At 46.9% G+C, this 15557-nt stretch overlaps 1 protein-coding gene across 1 annotated transcript in view; it reads left to right on the top strand.

Moving 5' to 3' along the window:
• The first annotated feature begins 822 nt into the window (after window positions 1-822).
• Window positions 823-15557, top strand: part of LOC134225919 (uncharacterized) — a 31661-nt gene continuing 16926 nt past the window's right edge. The window contains exons 1-3 of the mRNA XM_062706359.1: window positions 823-965; window positions 1024-1150; window positions 1229-2087. Coding sequence (XP_062562343.1) covers window positions 900-965; window positions 1024-1150; window positions 1229-2087 — 1052 coding nt within the window. The 5' untranslated portion in view covers window positions 823-899. The remainder of the gene's footprint in view (window positions 966-1023; window positions 1151-1228; window positions 2088-15557) is intronic.

Raw genomic sequence — 15557 nt, 5'->3', positions numbered from 1 at the left:
TGACGGACTCGAAAAGTGATGGATCACTTTGGAAGCATGACGCTTCAGAATCGCTCTTGGATGCCGCTAGGGCTATATGCGATGCAAGGATTGCTTGGGCTGCAGCGAAAGAGGAAGACGATCGGACGCCGCGGCGTCAACCTGGACATCACCGATTCATTACGGTGAGCAAGCGGGTGTCTGCCAGATGAAACATTGAGCAACATGTAAAAGGCTCTTATCAGAACCAAGAGTTAATATTGTTTTTCAGATGCTTTTAGGAAACTCCCTCTTTTAAAAGTCCTTCCTTAGAAGTGGATCCTTCCAGCAAAGTAGAATAAGATGGCGAAAGATTACGATATTGCCCACAATTAATTAGTTGGCACAAACATTTATCATGTATTCACAATTTAAGTTTTAACTTTTGCTCTGCGATTCGATTGCGTTTGGCAGAGCAAGCATCAGAACATCTTTTCTTCCACATGCCAATTTTGGTTTCATTTGCTTGAATACTTATCGAGTTATGCAGAAATGTGTGTTTCATTTGTATGGGAGCACCCTCCTTTCTAGAGCGGGGAGGAGAGATTTACTATTTTTATTAGTACTTTTATCAAGTACCTACGTTCAACCCTTGCTGTATTTGGATTTCTTAAAAGTTTTTTTATTATTCAATATACTGCCGCTAACCGCAAGTCAACACATCTGTATATGGAGGCCCATATACAGATATGCTCGACTTGCGATTAGCGGCAGTTTATCCAAGAGGTGACCCACTGACCCAGCCTAGGACTGAAAACCTCTCAAATAATGACAAAAAAAATTATCACTCAGTAGGCTGAACGTTATTTTGAATTATTTTACAAATGATTGTCATCCTAAATTCGTTGTGAGGAATCTGATTCTAAATAAACAAAATTCAAATGGGAACTTACACACCAAGGCGAACATCTTTTGATGCACGTTCTACAAAAAGTGTTGATGTAAAAGTAAGTTTTTTTTTATTTGAAACTCAGAATTTCCTACGCTTTTATTCCATACTCATAGCAAGCGAACTCGAGGCGAAAATCGTCAACTGCGTCTCAGAATGAAATTTTTGACGAAAAATATCATGCCGCGATCCAAGCGTATCAAAACTATATGGAGGGATTCACATTGATGTTAGCGCAGAATGGTTAGTATCATGTAGAGTTGCAAGTTTCTCAATTCACTTTTATTAGTTTATATTTAAAAATGATTTGTTAATCAAAAGAACGCAAGATGAATCAAATCCTCGATGGACGGGCGATTCCACTCTGGTTCCAAGAACTCTCCGACAATCAAGTTGAATCGATGAATGGATTACTAGAAGCCATTCGGGACGATATTGATGAGGGCACTATTGTCCGATGCCGAGAATCGATCCGAAGCTTGGGCGTTTATCCATTGTGTCCTGCGAATATTTTCCAAGAAGCACTTATCATGTCGCATGCAAATGATCTGTCGTTCCTTTGGTTTCTGTTGGAGCTGCATTACTCCAAGAACCGCCAACAGGGTTATTCCAACAACGAGCGATTACTCATGTCGGCCATCTGCCATCTGGATATGATGACCACGCTGCGCGGTTTGGAGAGTGTACTTCCCCCTCCGGTGCCACGCAAAAAAACTAGAGCTAGACGCAGTTGCGAATCACTCGGTTGGCCTACCGATGCTCGCCACTATTGTTCACCCTATTTAGAACCGCAGCGTGTCCGAGAGCCCCGAAAGCAGTGCTTTCGTAGGAAAGATTTCCGAGCACCATTCTGTTTGGATCGATACAAGCAATATCGTAATCCTGATTTTGTGATTCCGAACGAAGCGTCTCGATGGTTCGCCAAGCAGGTTCGAGCAAATCAAACGCCGGCCCCAGAACAAACAGGAGAAGATCAGAAGGAACTGATGCAACGGAAAATTCCTCTGACAATCAGTGCTTGTGGTAGTGCAGAACTTATCGTCCGGGAGCTACTGAACGATCAGATAGCACTGATGGTAGGTCGGGAGGAGGAATATCAGCAGCTTTGTCGGAAGCATCAAGATATGGACCGGAGAAGAAAGAAGCTTATGGATTTGCTCACTAAGAGATCAAATGTGAGGTAGGTAATTTTTTTCTAGCCATGGCACAAATTACGAAAGGAAAGGTTATCCTGTTTTGATTTTAGCAACTTTGATATACATACATAAAGAAATTTGGTGTTATGTTTTACGCCAATCCGGTTTGGAAATTTATTTCTCACGAAAATTAATTAGCTCTTTTTGCCTTTCTCGTATCAACAATGTTGTACCGAAAGGCTATATGATCACTAGAAAAAACGAACTTTTGATAGAAGATTTTTTCTTCCTAAGCAATGGAGGGGGAATCTGCTCAACAGACTTTCTGGGTTGGACATTCAGGAAGTGCGGGGTTAGGGACCACCCACAACGCACCCTCGAGGTTAGTTGCGTGTCCTTGCCGCACCGAACATCGTGACTCGCTTTTTTAGAACAGCGGTTCTCAACCTGGGGTACATGTACCCCTGGGGATACCTTCGCCGGGCCCAGGGGGTACCTCGGACAAAAATGCGTAATGGCGGATGAATTACAATTTCAATCAAAACCTGGAAGGCTCCAAAAGCCTTATTTTAAGAGGTTCGGAAACTTTCTTTCAAGAGGCCCGGAAGCCTTCTTTCAAGCTTTTTCTTTTAACTTTCTTTTTTTCCTTTTCTCCTTCTTTTAAAACCCTCGTGAAGCTCTTCTAAGAGGCTGCATAGGCTCTTTTCAACAGGTTTCAATGGGTCCGGAAGCCTTCTTTTAGGCTTTTTCTTTAAACTTTATTTTTTCTTTTCTCCTTCTTTTAAAAGCTTCGGAAGGGTCTTTTCAAGAGGGTCGGAAGGCTCCTACACCCAATCAGCGGATGGCAGATTTTAATAAAGTTCTGCAAAGGAACCTTACAATAACCTTATAATAATTTAGCATATACAATTCCGGAAGGGTTTAATACAATTGTTGTATTGAAATCTGAAAGATTTGTATTATTTTAATACAATATCTGTATTAAAAGCTTACAGAATTGTATATGCCAGTATGTTATACAATAATAACCAGATTTGTTTTTTTTGGTTTATCAACAGTCTCATAAGCCTCAGCCTTTTAAAAGGCTAGGAAACCTACTTTCAGCAGGTTTGTGAGCCTCTTTTTAAGAGGTCCGGAAGCATACATTCATGAGGCCCGGAGACTCATTTCAAGAGGCTCGGAAGCCTCCTTTCAAGAGGCTCGGAAGCCTCCTTTCAAGAGGCTCGGAAGCCTCCTTTCAAGAGGCTCGGAAGCCTCCTTTCAAGAGGCTCAGAAGCCTCCTTTCAAGAGGCTCAGGCCTCCTTTCAAGAGGCTCAGAAGCCTCCTTTCAAGAGGCTCAGGAAGCCTCCTTTCAAGAGGCTCAGAAGCCTCCTTTCAAGAGCTCAGAAGCCTCCTTTCAAGAGACTCAGAGCCTCCTTTCAAGAGGCTCAGGAAGCCTCCTTTCAAGAGGCTCCAGGAAGCCTCCTTTCAAGAGGCTCAGAGCCTCCTTTCAAGAGGCTCAGAGCCTCCTTTCAAGAGGCTCAGAAGCCTCCTTTCAAGAGGCTCAGAAGCCTCCTTTCAAGAGGGCTCAGGCCTCCTTTCAAGAGAGCTCAGAAGCCTCCTTTCAAGAGGCTCAGAAGCCTCCTTTCAAGAGGCTCAGAAGCCTCCTTTCAAGAGGCTCAGGCCTCCTTTCAAGAGGCTCAGGAAGCCTCCTTTCAAGAGGCTCAGGCCTCCTTTCAAGAGGCTCAGAAGCCTCCTTTCAAGAGAGGCTCAGGAAGCCTCCTTTCAAGAGGCTCAGAAGCCTCCTTTCAAGAGGCTCAGAAGCCTCCTTTCAAGAGCTCAGAGCCTCCTTTCAAGAGGCTCAGAAGCCTCCTTTCAAGAGCTCAGAGCCTCCTTTCAAGAGGCTCAGAAGCCTCCTTTCAAGAGGCTCAGAAGCCTCCTTTCAAGAGGCTCAGAGCCTCCTTTCAAGAGGCTCAGAGCCTCCTTTCAAGAGGCTCAGAGCCTCCTTTCAAGAGCTCAGAGCCTCCTTTCAAGGCTCAGAAGCCTCCTTTCAAGAGCTCAGAAGCCTCCTTTCAAGAGGCTCAGAGCCTCCTTTCAAGAGGCTCAGGCCTCCTTTCAAGAGGCTCAGAAGCCTCCTTTCAAGAGGCTCAGAAGCCTCCTTTCAAGAGGCTCAGAAGCCTCCTTTCAAGAGGCTCAGAAGCCTCCTTTCAAGAGGCTCAGAGCCTCCTTTCAAGAGAGCTCAGAGCCTCCTTTCAAGAGCTCAGAAGCCTCCTTTCAAGAGGCTCAGAAGCCTCCTTTCAAGAGGCTCAGGAAGCCTCCTTTCAAGAGGCTCAGGCCTCCTTTCAAGAGGCTCAGGAAGCCTCCTTTCAAGAGCTCAGAAGCCTCCTTTCAAGAGGCTCAGAAGCCTCCTTTCAAGAGGCTCAGAGCCTCCTTTCAAGAGGCTCAGAAGCCTCCTTTCAAGAGGCTCAGAAGCCTCCTTTCAAGAGGCTCAGGAAGCCTCCTTTCAAGAGCTCAGAGCCTCCTTTCAAGAGGCTCAGAGCCTCCCTTTCAAGAGGCTCGCAGCCTCCTTTCAAGAGGCTCAGGCCTCCTTTCAAGAGGCTCAAGCCTCCTTTCAAGAGGCTCAGAGCCTCCTTTCAAGAGGCTCAGAAGCCTCCTTTCAAGAGGCTCAAGCCTCCTTTCCAAGAGCTCAGAAGCCTCCTTTCAAGAGGCTCAGTAGCCTCCTTTCAAGAGGCTCAGAAGCCTCCTTTCAAGAGAGCTCAGAAGCCTCCTTTCAAGAGGCTCAGAAGCCTCCTTTCAAGAGGCTCAGAAGCCTCCTTTCAAGAGGCCTCAGTAGCCTCCTTTCAAGAGGCTCAGAAGCCTCCTTTCAAGAGCTCAAGCCTCCTTTCAAGAGGCTCAGGCCTCCTTTCAAGAGGCTCAGAAGCCTCCTTTCAAGAGCTCAGAAGCCTCCTTTCAAGAGGCTCAGAAGCCTCCTTTCAAGAGGCTCAGAAGCCTCCTTTCAAGAGGCTCAGAAGCCTCCTTTCAAGAGGCTCAAGCCTCCTTTCAAGAGGCTCAGAAGCCCTCCTTTCAAGAGGCTCAAGCCTCCTTTCAAGAGGCTCAGAAGCCTCCTTTCAAGAGAGCTCAGAAGCCTCCTTTCAAGAGCTCAGGAAGCCTCCTTTCAAGAGGCTCAGAGCCTCCTTTCAAGAGGCTCAGAAGCCTCCTTTCAAGAGGCTCAGAAGCCTCCTTTCAAGAGGCTCAGAGCCTCCTTTCAAGAGCTCAGAAGCCTCCTTTCAAGAGGCTCAGAAGCCTCCTTTCAAGAGGCTCAGAGCCTCCTTTCAAGAGGCTCAGAAGCCTCCTTTCAAGAGCTCAGAAGCCTCCTTTCAGAAGGCTCAGAAGCCTCCTTTCAAGAGGCTCAGAGCCTCCTTTCAAGAGGCTCAGAAGCCTCCTTTCAAGAGGCTCAGAAGCCTCCTTTCAAGAGGCCTCAGAAGCCTCCTTTCAAGAGGCTCAGAAGCCTCCTTTCAAGAGGCTCAGAAGCCTCCTTTCAAGAGGCTCAGAGCCTCCTTTCAAGAGGCTCAGAAGCCTCCTTTCAAGAGGCTCAGGCCTCCTTTCAAGAGGCTCAGAAGCCTCCTTTCAAGAGGCTCAGAGCCTCCTTTCAAGAGGCTCAGAAGCCTCCTTTCAAGAGGCTCAGAGCCTCCTTTCAAGAGGCTCAGAGCCTCCTTTCAAGAGGCTCAGAAGCCTCCTTTCAAGAGGCTCAGGAAGCCTCCTTTCAAGAGCTCAGAGCCTCCTTTCAAGAGGCTCAGAAGCCTCCTTTCAAGAGGCTCAGAGCCTCCTTTCAAGAGGCTCAAGGCCTCCTTTCAAGAGGCTCAGGAAGCCTCCTTTCAAGAGGCTCAGGCCTCCTTTCAAGAGCTCAGAAGCCTCCTTTCAAGAGGCTCAGAAGCCTCCTTTCAAGAGGCTCAGGCCTCCCTTTCAAGAGGCTCAGAGCCTCCTTTCAAGAGGCTCAGAGCCTCCTTTCAAGAGGCTCAGAGCCTCCTTTCCAAGAGGCTCAGAAGCCTCCTTTCAAGAGGCTCAGAGCCTCCTTTCAAGAGGCTCAGAAGCCTCCTTTCAAGAGGCTCAGAGCCTCCTTTCAAGAGGCTCAGAAGCCTCCTTTCAAGAGGCTCAGAGCCTCCTTTCAAGAGGCTCAGAAGCCTCCTTTCAAGAGGCTCAGGAAGCCTCCTTTCAAGAGGCTCAGAAGCCTCCTTTCAAGAGGCTCAGGCCTCCTTTCAAGAGGCTCAGAAGCCTCCTTTCAGAAGGCTCAGAGCCTCCTTTCAAGAGGCTCAGAAGCCTCCTTTCAAGAGGCTCAGAAGCCTCCTTTCAAGAGGCTCAGAAGCCTCCTTTCAAGAGGCTCAGAAGCCTCCTTTCAAGAGGCTCAGAAGCCTCCTTTCAAGAGGCTCAGAGCCTCCTTTCAAGAGGCTCAGGCCTCCTTTCAAGAGGCTCAGAAGCCTCCTTTCAAGAGGCTCAGGCTCAGAGCCTCCTTTCAAGAGGCTCAGAAGCCTCCTTTCAAGAGGCTCAGAAGCCTCCTTTCAAGAGGCTCAGGCCTCCTTTCAAGAGGCTCAGAAGCCTCCTTTCAAGAGGCTCAGGCCTCCTTTCAAGAGGCTCAGGCCTCCTTTCAAGAGGCTCAGAAGCCTCCTTTCAAGAGGCTCAGGAAGCCTCCTTTCAAGAGGCTCAGAAGCCTCCTTTCAAGAGGCTCAGGCCTCCTTTCAAGAGGCTCAGGCCTCCTTTCAAGAGCTCAGAGCCTCCTTTCAAGAGGCTCAGAGCCTCCTTTCAAGAGGCTCAGAAGCCTCCTTTCAAGAGGCTCAGAAGCCTCCTTTCAAGAGGCTCAGAAGCCTCCTTTCAAGAGGCTCAGAGCCTCCTTTCAAGAGGCTCAGAAGCCTCCTTTCAAGAGGCTCAGAGCCTCCTTTCAAGAGGCTCAGGAAGCCTCCTTTCAAGAGGCTCAGAAGCCTCCTTTCAAGAGGCTCAGAAGCCTCCTTTCAAGAGGCTCAGAAGCCTCCTTTCAAGAGGCTCAGAAGCCTCCTTTCAAGAGGCTCAGAGCCTCCTTTCAAGAGCTCAGAAGCCTCCTTTCAAGAGGCTCAGAAGCCTCCTTTCAAGAGGCTCAGAGCCTCCTTTCAAGAGGCTCAGAAGCCTCCTTTCAAGAGGCTCAGAAGCCTCCTTTCAAGAGGCTCAGGCCTCCTTTCAAGAGGCTCAGAAGCCTCCTTTCAAGAGGCTCAGAGCCTCCTTTCAAGAGGCTCAGAAGCCTCCTTTCAAGAGGCTCAGGCCTCCTTTCAAGAGGCTCAGAGCCTCCTTTCAAGAGGCTCAGAAGCCTCCTTTCAAGAGGCTCAGAGCCTCCTTTCAAGAGGCTCAGAGCCTCCTTTCAAGAGGCTCAGAAGCCTCCTTTCAAGAGGCTCAGAAGCCTCCTTTCAAGAGGCTCAGAAGCCTCCTTTCAAGAGGCTCAGAAGCCTCCTTTCAAGAGGCTCAGGAAGCCTCCTTTCAAGAGGCTCAGAGCCTCCTTTCAAGAGGCTCAGAAGCCTCCTTTCAAGAGGCTCAGAAGCCTCCTTTCAAGAGGCTCAGAAGCCTCCTTTCAAGAGGCTCAGAGCCTCCTTTCAAGAGGCTCAAGCCTCCTTTCAAGAGGCTCAGAAGCCTCCTTTCAAGAGGCTCAGAAGCCTCCTTTCAAGAGGCTCAGAAGCCTCCTTTCAAGAGGCTCAGAGCCTCCTTTCAAGAGGCTCAGAGCCTCCTTTCAAGAGGCTCAGAAGCCTCCTTTCAAGAGGCTCAGAAGCCTCCTTTCAAGAGGCTCAGAAGCCTCCTTTCAAGAGGCTCAGAAGCCTCCTTTCAAGAGGGCTCAGGAAGCCTCCTTTCAAGAGGCTCAGAGCCTCCTTTCAAGAGGCTCAGAGCCTCCTTTCAAGAGGCTCAGAAGCCTCCTTTCAAGAGGCTCAGAAGCCTCCTTTCAAAGAGCTCAGAAGCCTCCTTTCAAGAGGCTCAGAGCCTCCTTTCAAGAGGCTCAGAGCCTCCTTTCAAGAGGCTCAGAAGCCTCCTTTCAAGAGGCTCAGAAGCCTCCTTTCAAGAGGCTCAGAGCCTCCTTTCAAGAGGCTCAGGAAGCCTCCTTTCAAGAGGCTCAGAGCCTCCTTTCAAGAGGCTCAGAAGCCTCCTTTCAAGAGGCTCAGAGCCTCCTTTCAAGAGGCTCAGAAGCCTCCTTTCAAGAGGCTCAGAAGCCTCCTTTCAAGAGGCTCAGAAGCCTCCTTTCAAGAGGCTCAGGCCTCCTTTCAAGAGGCTCAGAAGCCTCCTTTCAAGAGGCTCAGAGCCTCCTTTCAAGAGGCTCAGAAGCCTCCTTTCAAGAGGCTCAGAAGCCTCCTTTCAAGAGGCTCAGAAGCCTCCTTTCAAGAGGCTCAGAAGCCTCCTTTCAAGAGGCTCAGAGCCTCCTTTCAAGAGGCTCAAGCCTCCTTTCAAGAGGCTCAGAGCCTCCTTTCAAGAGGCTCAGAAGCCTCCTTTCAAGAGGCTCAGAGCCTCCTTTCAAGAGGCTCAGGCCTCCTTTCAAGAGGCTCAGGCCTCCTTTCAAGAGGCTCAGAAGCCTCCTTTCAAGAGGCTCAGAGCCTCCTTTCAAGAGGCTCAGGCCTCCTTTCAAGAGGCTCAGGCCTCCTTTCAAGAGGCTCAGGAAGCCTCCTTTCAAGAGGCTCAGAGCCTCCTTTCAAGAGGCTCAGAAGCCTCCTTTCAAGAGGCTCAGGCCTCCTTTCAAGAGGCTCAGAAGCCTCCTTTCAAGAGGCTCAGAAGCCTCCTTTCAAGAGGCTCAGAAGCCTCCTTTCAAGAGGCTCAGAAGCCTCCTTTCAAGAGGCTCAAGCCTCCTTTCAAGAGCTCAGAAGCCTCCTTTCAAGAGGCTCAGAAGCCTCCTTCCAAGAGGCTCAGAGCCTCCTTCCAAGAGGCTCAGAGCCTCCTTTCAAGAGGCTCAGAAGCCTCCTTTCAAGAGGCTCAGAAGCCTTCTTTCAAGAGGCTCAGAAGCCTCCTTTCAAGAGGCTCAGAGCCTTCTTTCAAGAGGCTCAGAAGCCTTCTTTCAAGAGGCTCAGAAGCCTTCTTTCAAGAGGCTCAGAAGCCTTCTTTCAAGAGGCTCGGAAGCCTCCTTTCAAGAGGCTCCAGAAGCCTCCTTTCAAGAGGCCTCAGGAAGCCTCCTTTCCTGAGGCTCGGAAGCCTCCCTTCCTGAGGCTCGGAAGCCTCCTTTCAAGAGGCTCGGAAGCCTCCTTTCCTGAGGCTCGGAAGCCTCCTTTCCTGAGGCTCGGAAGCCTCCTTTCAAGAGGCTCCGAAGCCTCCTTTTAAGTCTGAACTGCAGCTGCTTCAATGTAATATGAAAAAACAGTTAGACCGCCTTCGAAGCAAGTTGCAGACGTTCATCCAAAGGGATGAAAGAAATGCATCTAGCAACAACCTCGTCCAGAACATCGAAAGCAAGCTTGAGCAAATCAAGACTGGTGCAAAACTAGCTTACACATGCTCTTAAAGTGTAAACTGCTGTCGGATAGCCATTAACAAAGTCCCGTATCGCCCCGGAAAAAACATACAATCCATTGTAGAAGATTTCTTCTGTTTCCTCGGCATTAAAGAAAAGATGTAGCTCGTCACGACTTGTTTCAGGCTCCCAATCAAGCAGTCCTAGTGGTCCGACCGAGGCCTCACGCCTACTCTTCTGGTGGCCTTCGATAGCAGAGAGATAAGATTGCTAGTACTAAAACGCTACTTTGAGAAGCACAAAGGCGCAAAATTATGCAACTTGTAATCCGCCGTTGGAATACCGGTTCTCAGTCAATAAAACGCTTTCGAATTATACTTTCCGCATCCGGAACCAGGCCTTGACACTCAAGCAAGACAAAGCAAAAAGCAGTGAATCTCTCAGACATACTGAAACCGGTGCATGCATGGACCAGTTCTCCGTATTTTTCGACGCCGTGTCCGCAGACGTCTCCTCTCAGCAATGATTTTATCACCGCGCTAACGTTCCCGGAAATACGAAAATCTACACCATAATGCCGAACAATAACAATTTCTCTTATTTGCGACTTGGACACCTTAACGTGAGAGGACTGGAAAGCCACATTGATGTCTTCTGAACAGTGCCATAGCGTGTGGTTGGCCAGGTTGGCCCCCGCCAAGGGCGCCAGGCCTTAGGGGGGCGCCAAAATGAAGGATTTCGCGATTAGAGGATTTACTCGGTAATTAATGATTCCGTAATCAACCGTTTGACTAGTATCCATAGAGCCCGTTTCTGTTAATAAATAATACTGGGATCATAACGTCAGCTCATGGGGCACGTTTCCCCCAATTTAGAGGATTTGTCAGGGGTCTGCGAAGCGGCCATGTTTCTGACGCCAGCATCAAAATCATACGAAGGCGTAATCATAGTCGTCGAAAATCTGCTTTTGGAAATATGTTTTAAATATCATGATATTTTGGCGAAGTAGAGCGCTTAGTGCCGATCGAAATATGAAAATTTATTAATGACATCAATATTCTTGTTGAAATACACTTCGATTCATACTTTCGTACAAGTTCTCGAAAAATAATTAAAAAATAATTAGGAAAAAATCAATTCGGAGTCAGTGGGAAACCCAATTTCAGCCGAACAATGGGAAACATAAAGATGTTGGCTATTGTCAAACGTAGTGAGTACGATTGGGGGTACCAGATACCTTGGATTTATGCCCTGTCTTTTTCATCATTTATTTGACAGATAAGGAAGTAAGATTGGAAGGATTGGATTAGGAAGTAACATTGCCTACGCAGTCTTTAAATATTGAAACAGGGTTTATAATTGTCCGAAAAAAGGTGTCTTGTATGGCTGCCAATAAACTCAATAGTACAAGCCATACTTTGGACAAAACAAATCTTGTTTCAATCTTTAGAGACTTGAAAGACAGTTTATGCTGAAATAACAATAAACAGTCGATCCTTCAATAGTGCAAATAAGAACAAAATGATAAGAACAGGAAATGCGAATGACAAGGAGCAAATAACAGATTTCTAGGGAGGGAGACCTAGAAGGAGACTTCTCAATATACTAATGGCGAAACAAAGAGTAGACTGCGTATAAAACGTATACACGGAAGAAGTGATAGGGAGTTTGTGGGATTTGAGATAAATTTAATCATTTTATGCAGACAAACTATTTGTGGTCTGAAAACGATCACATTTGATCCAGTGATATTTCTGATTCCATTAAACCAAAAAATTGTAAGAGCTCAATGGTGAAAAGACAAAGCGAAGATTTTGAATATTCGATGAGCATTGATAATGTGAGTTTGATTTTTCCTCTTGGTTCTATGTATATGAACTGGTTAAGCTTTAAACAAGGATGAGTATTTAGAATGACATCACTTATCTAACAGCATACTGAACACAAGAATCTGCATCAAGGGATTTCAATAATAATGGCGACTGACCTACCTCAAAGTAAAATTGAATTCGTTCAAGCAATTCCACCAGTGGCACCAAACTACTACCAGATCCTATTGCATTTCTGGTCATTTATCAACCCACTCCAGAATTGGATTTTTCTTGATATGACTTTTAATTTTATTGAAAGTCCTGTAGTTCCTTGAAACCACCGACCAAGCCACTCTAGAGTTGGATTTTCATAATAAATATGGAGTTTCTGAACGTCATCTAATCCGCTTCAAAGCAGGGTTTTTTCATTCGTCTAGGACCGATAGAGCTCCAAGCACCGACAAGCACACATTTTATTAACCAATAGTGCATGAATTCAAAACAAGGAAGTTTGGATTTTTTTGTCGAAAATCTGCGCACTACCGGTTTAAGTTATTTTTATTTGTGTAGGTTTATAGAATCCAAAAATTTCTTACTTCCTACCTCTAAAATGGAATATATAAAGGTTATAGGAGTTCAAGGAATTCATAAAGAAATTTTACACCACGCAATTAATTGATTTTTAATCATCCTGATTTTAACGCGCTCTATGTTTAGAACATCTGCAAGATATTAAGGGGCGCCCAATAAAGTTTTGCCAAGGGCGCCGGGAAACCACGCTACGGCTCTGCTTCTGAATAGAACGGAATACCATTTATTTGCCGTTACTGAGACGAAGCTGAAATCCTCTGCTCCTGTAGGACCGATCCGTGTATCAGCGTCTCGATCAGCGTACAATTTCATGAAGCACTCTCTGCCTTCAAACCGTGGACATGGAAGCAAATCTTGTGGTGGGATCGACCTTTACGTGCTGAAAGGTCTAAAGGCCATTCCAGTTCTCAAATCGACCTTCGACCCAAATGTACCTTTGTCTCAAAGATTCGAATACCTCGTTGTGCAGGTAAAAAACGACCTTAACATCAGAATCGTCACTGTGTACAATCCAACTGTTTCAAACGTTTCAAATCCATTCTTCGCACGGGAGTACGAAAAACTTTTTTTTGACGTGCAGGATTTTGCTTTCGATCGAATTTTCGTTACCGATGACTACAACATCAACATCAAGGCTGCACAACCATCTGAAAATCTAGGAGCGCTAAATCGAATCCACGACATGTTTCATCTGACCATCCTGCCGACACCACTGACGAGAATTGCTGATAGAAGTTCTACGACAATCGATCTTCTAGTCACCGACTGTCCAGACTCCATCCGTAGGGAGAAGACAAAGGCTTCCAGCTTTTCGGATCACGAGATTATCTTCCTTATTTCCGACGTCAGAGTTAAGAAAGCTGCAGCTCAACGAATTACGGTGCGAAACTTCCGTAACATTGATGTTATCGCACTCCAGGCGGACTTCCAGAGACTTTAGAGCAGAGACTTTAGAGAAGCGTTCGAAACCGACGACATCGACGCTAAAGCCCAGATCGTTTCAACCGAACTTCGACATCTAATGGAAATTCATGTCCCTGAACTCGAAATTGTGGTTAGGAATACGCGTACACCTTGGACTACAGCAGAAATTGAGAGAGCAATTGCTTTTAGAAACTTGGCGCATATTCTTTACTCCCGGAGCCCGAACAGGGGCAGGAATGACGAAACTAGAAAGCGCAACCAGGCAGCTTCGTTGATCTCAGCAGCGAAAAAACGGTATGGTGAGACGCACTTTTCCCAAGATCTCCCAGCAAAAAAGCTCTGGAGCAACCTTCGGCGTGAAGGCGTACACAACAACACCAAAAAGAGCATACCTGAAGAACAAGCCGACTTGGACGCGATGAACCACTTTTTCTGTGAAGGACATCAGTGCTGTCCAATGAGAGCTTGAAGTAGCTCGAAGTTTCTCCCTGTCCTGCTCATGCCCATTTGTTGACAAAAAAGAACGAGCAGGACGGGAACAACTTCGAGCTACTACGAGCTGCTCATTGGACAGCATTATCGACTGCTGATGGTGAACAACAAAGAAATTGCAGAAGAACTGATCGCAGTGAAGCGCGCTTTTCTTTTCGACGTACGACAGCCAATGAAGTTTCCCACAAAATCATGGAAATCCAAACAAACGCAGCAGGCTCCAACCAGATTACGATATCGTTCCTTAAAATGCTGACCCCATTCGTATTACCTGTGCTGGTACATCTGTATAACGCCGTAATCGATTCAAGATCGTTCCCAACGATTTGGAAGAAAGCGCTAATAAATCAAATTCCGAAAACAAGCAATCCAGCTGAAGCTAAGGTTATCGCCCAATTAGTGTTCTCCCAGCCATCTCCAAAATACTAGAGAAGATCCTTCTCGAACAAATTGTTGGACACGTGGACGCATAAACTACTTGCATCGAACCAATAAGGCACGACATATACGACCACCTTGACAACGACCAGTGCACAGTTATGGCCCTAGTTAACTTTTCATTAGCCTTAAATTGTGTCGACCATCGAAAGCTACAGAGAAAGCTGCATGAAGAATTTTCATTTTCCGACAGTGCGTGTTATCTTCTGTCATCGTTTCTCGATCAACGCACACAGGCGGTGAGAATAGGAAACGTAGCATCCTCGCAGCGACCAGTAGTTGAGCAGTATTTAGTCTCTATATCAACAGCCTTCCGGGCAGCAGGGACTATGTCCAAAGGCTTGACGATCCCTCCCCAGGCCATCTACGAGTTGTGGGGTTTGCCTAGGATGTGGTGGGGTTTGACAGTGGGCCTTTAAAAAGCTGCATGTATCCGCAAGTAGGCCCCACCGAAGCGACCGTGTGCCGCTCAAAGCGCACAAGCCCAAGTCCTGGTGTCAGTGGGAGACAAAACAGACCTGACACGGCGGCCCTCCGACGAGACAGGAGGTTTGCGCAGGCCCAATAAGTCGCCTGGAAAACCAATAATTACGAACAATATAAGGGATAATACGACTCGATATAATCGGCAAAGACCTAGGTGACGAATAAAGGATCAAGATTGGAAGCTTGGAACATGGAACTGAAAGTCGCTAGGTTTCGCAGGTTGCGACAGGATGATCTACGATGAATTACATCCCCGCAACTTAGAAGTCGTAGCGCTGCAGGAGATTTGCTAGACAGAACAGAAAGTGTGGAAAAGCGGGCATTGAGCGGCTACCTTCTACCAAAACTGTGGCACCACCAACGAGCTGGGAACCGGCTTCATAGTGCTGGGAAAGATGCGCCATCGTGAGATTGGGTGGCAGCCAATCAACGAAAGGATGTGCAAGCTGAGGATTAAAGGCCGTTTCTTCAACTATAGCATCATCAACGTGCACTGTGCACTACGCACAGCTGGAGCAGATATATGATGGATGCCCACTGCGGGACGTCAAAATCGTCATCGATGACATGAACGCACTGGCTGGCTGGCTGGAGAGATATTCGATCCGCCATTGGTGGCACTGCAACCGTTGCACTTGGCACGGTGCCCCCGGATCAGAGAAACGACTGGTATGACGGCGAATGTGAGCAGTTGGTTGTGGAGAAGAATGCAGCATGGGCGAGATTGCTGCAACATCGCATGAGGGCGAACGAAGCACGATATAAACGGGCCCGGAACAGACAAAACTCAATTTTCCGGAGGAAAAAGCGCCAGCATGAAGGTTGAGACCGTGAAGAAACAGAGCAACTGTATCGCGTTAATAACACACAAAAGTTCTATGAGAAGTGTCACAGCCTGGTATGTGTAAGGACATAAACGGGAACCTTCTTAGGAACGATCGTGAGGTGATCCAAAGGTGGCGGCAGCACTATGAAGGGGTCTTCCACAAAAGGCTGAATCACATAAGGCTGAAAACTCGTAAGGCTGAACACGAAAGGCTGAAAAGTAAAAATCTCACATAAGGCTGAAATAACAAAAGGCTGAAACTTGAAAGGCTGAAAAATCGTGAGAAACCAATATTAGTGGAAGAATTCACATTTGACGTTAAAAGGGGCACAAACTAAAATGATCCGCAACCTTCTTGTGACTTCTTGTTGTTGTTCAATTTTTATACAGAATTCTTATTTTGTAGTCTATACTGCTCATAAAATTTTGAGGTACTGTCGTCGGAGGTGACAATGGGTCAAATGGGGGTGAGAATGGGTTACTGAATGAATGCTTGTAGAATGCATTGAATGTATCTGAGGGCAAGAAGACTAAAATATAAGAGACC

The sequence above is a fragment of the Armigeres subalbatus genome, chromosome 3 (assembly GCF_024139115.2).
Source record: "Armigeres subalbatus isolate Guangzhou_Male chromosome 3, GZ_Asu_2, whole genome shotgun sequence".
NCBI lineage: Eukaryota > Metazoa > Arthropoda > Insecta > Diptera > Culicidae > Armigeres > Armigeres subalbatus.
Note: the sequence above shows the minus strand (reverse complement) of the source record. Positions and strands in the feature narration are given on the sequence as shown.